At 32.7% G+C, this 3,801-nt stretch overlaps 1 protein-coding gene across 1 annotated transcript; it reads right to left on the bottom strand.

The window, feature by feature from the left end:
- Positions 1 to 2,482: 2,482 nt before the first annotated feature.
- Positions 2,483 to 3,462, bottom strand: HELRODRAFT_75703 (hypothetical protein; the record flags this gene model as incomplete). Its single annotated transcript, XM_009016045.1, has 2 exons — positions 2,483 to 2,847; positions 3,240 to 3,462. Coding segments are annotated over 2 exons (588 nt in total), but the record flags the coding sequence as incomplete, so codon positions are not given.
- Positions 3,463 to 3,801: the final 339 nt, after the last annotated feature.

Here is a 3,801-nt window from a genome sequence, read left to right as displayed (position 1 = left end):
ATTGTTTTCACTAACAAAGGGTTCTCGTTATTTTCTTAATAATTTTATTACACATACATTTAATATGCATTCTAATTTTATAAAAATATTTCATGCTATTCTTATTTTCATAGGCTCTGAAGATGGACTTCCCGAAACAGCGCTGTTAGCCCTACCATGTCTATTGTTTTAAATAAATACGAGTTTAATAAATTCAGCCTTGTTGAGTGTTCATTAAAGAAAGTCATTAATGCAAAATGGGCATATATCTTCAATGATGTTTGTATTAAAGAAAACCTCGTTCCGAAATATATATATATATATATATATATATATATATATATATATATATAATATCCAACGCTAGAAATTCAGTAGATTTTATAAATTACTGCATATATATATATATTATTGTTATAACCGACCCCTTGAACTTGGATTCTTGACTCCTGAACAGTCTTATTTCAGATGAACTTTATCAGAAACAAAAAAGGGCTGGCAATCACTTGTGTGTATTGCTGTGATCAATCACTCGTTTATTCAATCGTTAAAATCGTTAGAATGCATCACAATAACTAATCGACAGACAAATCACGGAATACTGCCAATCTCTGGAACTCTCTACCTACTTCTCTGACTACTTCTCCATCACTTGCGAAGTTCAGAGCGGATCTCAAGACCCATCCGTTTTCAAAATTCATTGAGAAGCGCTGTTGAACATCGCGGAAATAGCGCTTTATAAGCTAATTGATTGATTGATTGATTGAATCGTCAATAATTAAGCTTCAATTATTAAATGAGTAATTATATTGAGTTCTCCTAGCCCTGGCGTTCTTTACTGCAGTGAGTTTCCAGCTATCGAAATTTTACTTCCGTCACCAATGTGTAATCTCCTGAAGATCCCACTTCTAACACCAGTGTTGTAACCTCCACGACCTCGTAAAACACCGATGTTATATCTGTAGGTTCAAGATTTCCGATAGATGATCACAACGACTTTAAACGCAAACTAAGTTGAACGTTTATTTAATACCAGCAGTAATAGAAACAATAAAGCTGAAACTGTAATAATAGAAACTGTAGCATGCTGTAGCATGAATTCGAAAAATAAGTTTATTTTGAATTTTAATAAACTAAACGTTCACCAAAAAACTTACCAACATATATATATATATATATATATATATATATATATATATATATATATTGCGTCTCTACTTTGTTGTTTCTTTGTTCGTTCCAAGTGTTAATTAATTTTAAAATTTTCAACTTTTTGCGATCATCAGTTATCATTATCGATGATTCCTCTGTTTCTTAACTTATTAGTGGGAAGAAATCCAATTGCACGTTGTTGAATGTTTATTATGTCGAAAATTATAATGATCGTTATTGTAATGTAAGATTTCAACATTGTTGTCCAAATTTGCCTAGAAATTTTAGTTTTGTGTTTCTCTTTCATGTGATTCTTCATAGCGCCAGTTTGTAAGTGCATCGTGAATCTTCTTGATAGCTCTGTCGTCGTCATACCAATATATTCGGCATACTCCTTCCTACACACACACACACACACACACACACACACACACACACACACACACACACACACACACACACACACACACACACACACACACACACACACACACACACACACACACACACACACACACACACACACACTCAAACACACACATATATATATATATATGTAGGAAGGAGACCATATTTTATACAGCATTGTATGAATTCTACCGAATTGTTGACATTAATCAATTTCCAGCAAACATATAAATTACAAATAAATGCTAATAAAAATATAATTCAGATAAAATATGTAACATGCGTGTATTTCAAATAATGTTAAGTTTTGGCATTGTTCATGACGTTGGATTGGAAAAATGTTTTAATTTACATGGGAGGCAGCTCAGCCGAGCAGATAATCCAAATCTTCCGTTCATCCACAAAATTTTTTGGAACGGAGGCATTATTTCATTCACAATTGTTGCCCCCTGTTTGGTATGTGTCTCAGCGTTGGTCTTTAACTCTCAGCTCAAAAGTTCTTTGGCGTTTTTTCCCACTGAATCGAGAAACCTTTGTCAGGCATTATTTAAAATTTTTATTAATCCTGGATTTGTTTTTAAATTTACAACACTACAACAATTATGTCAAATCGTTTCACCTTCAACCAATTCCAAAAAGTTGCACACACAAAGCCTACTAAGGCGTAAAAATGCTCATGCTCATATATGCTAATAATAATTTTTCTTATTCACTTCATCGTCCCAAGTTTGTTAGTTTAAACAAATTCTTCATAATTAGAATCATGACCTTTTTCAATGCTCATAAATCGTGTATCTTATAAAAGTATGTTTAAAATATTCTCTCCTGCTCACTATTTACGTGTTCAGAAATTCCATTTGAAACATTTCATGTAACATCCATACAATAAAAAGACAAAAAAATAATTAAAATTCAACCAATAAAGACAGTAGTAATTTATTAGCTAATAATTTTTATTCGAATCATCTTCAAGACTGACGGCAGTTCTAATAAAAATCACATCATCTTTAACGTAATCATTGGGACCATCGAGCAGTTTTGCTGGACAAAACATTGGGAACCCAGTTGCTTTATTAGAATCGCTGGTTGGTCTGTGGAAAGAACTGTTGGAGGGATCGGGAGTAAAGGAATCTTTAATGTGTTTTCTTGAACCAGACTGGTCTAGCAGTTCAAAAAGTATTTGATGTTTGAACGGCCAGACGAGCAAAGCATCATACATGCCTCGCATTATGACCAGGAATATAGAGACATGTGTTCCCTTTCCTATGCTGTCTCCGTTTAAATATAAACGTACTGATAACTTGTAACCTTGAAAATATAACATTTGATTTGGAATTTTATTTTAAATAAACTTTCAAATGGTTAGCCCAAAGGCAAAAAATGCAAAACGCTGTTTATATGATAACATCAAAGACAGTAAACAAAGCGTATTAAACTCTACTTGTGCTTGACATCTTTTGCAGAAAAGTGATAAACTGCCTTCTCAATTGAAAAATTGTTAGTTGTAGTACTAGCGTCTATTTTTATATGATCTATATCACAATCAAATAACACATTTTTTCCTACAATTTACAAATCGATAAAAATTGGCAATTGGGCATTCATCAACAAAGGAAATTAACAACGAAATAATTTCAAAAGTATTGTCCATAATAATAATTTTATAAATAAAATTTATACTGAAATAAAAGAAATTAAACCAGTTTTATCGGTATAGAAGAGGGGAGAGCTGATACTTCTTGTCTGTTCAGATACTGCTTGCCTACGAAGATCTTTGAAATTCCCAATCTTCCATATTAAGGTGCCGTCTGTGCTTCCCTTCTCCAAGTGATCTATCCTCTCAGATAAACAGTTGATAAGGGTATCTTTGGATGTTAACTGATTCTGAACGGATTGCAACTGAGATTCAAATGCCGTCAACTGGGTAAATTATGATTCAACATAAATTTTATACGATTTCATTTGAAAGATAATTTCATCGATATCTATATGTATTTCATTTGAAAGATCATTTCAGTAATATTTGAAAGCTGCCTTTACAGGCAGCTTTCAAATATTACTGACGTTTGTTGTAACTAAGCCAATAAATTTCAGTTTATTTTGTTGTCCTGTATTTTTATGTTTTTAGCAAAAAGTCTTTCGACGCCCTTTTAATCATATGATATCAGCAGGTTTCTTTTGCAAATGGTTTGTCTGTGAGGCAGGATCTGTCATTAGAGTACGACAGAGTTCAGTGCTTGGCCTGCTGATGTCTGTTTCTGG

Source organism: Helobdella robusta (genome assembly GCF_000326865.2).
Source record: "Helobdella robusta unplaced genomic scaffold HELROscaffold_17, whole genome shotgun sequence".
NCBI lineage: Eukaryota > Metazoa > Annelida > Clitellata > Rhynchobdellida > Glossiphoniidae > Helobdella > Helobdella robusta.
This window is presented reverse-complemented; position numbering and strand designations above follow the sequence as displayed.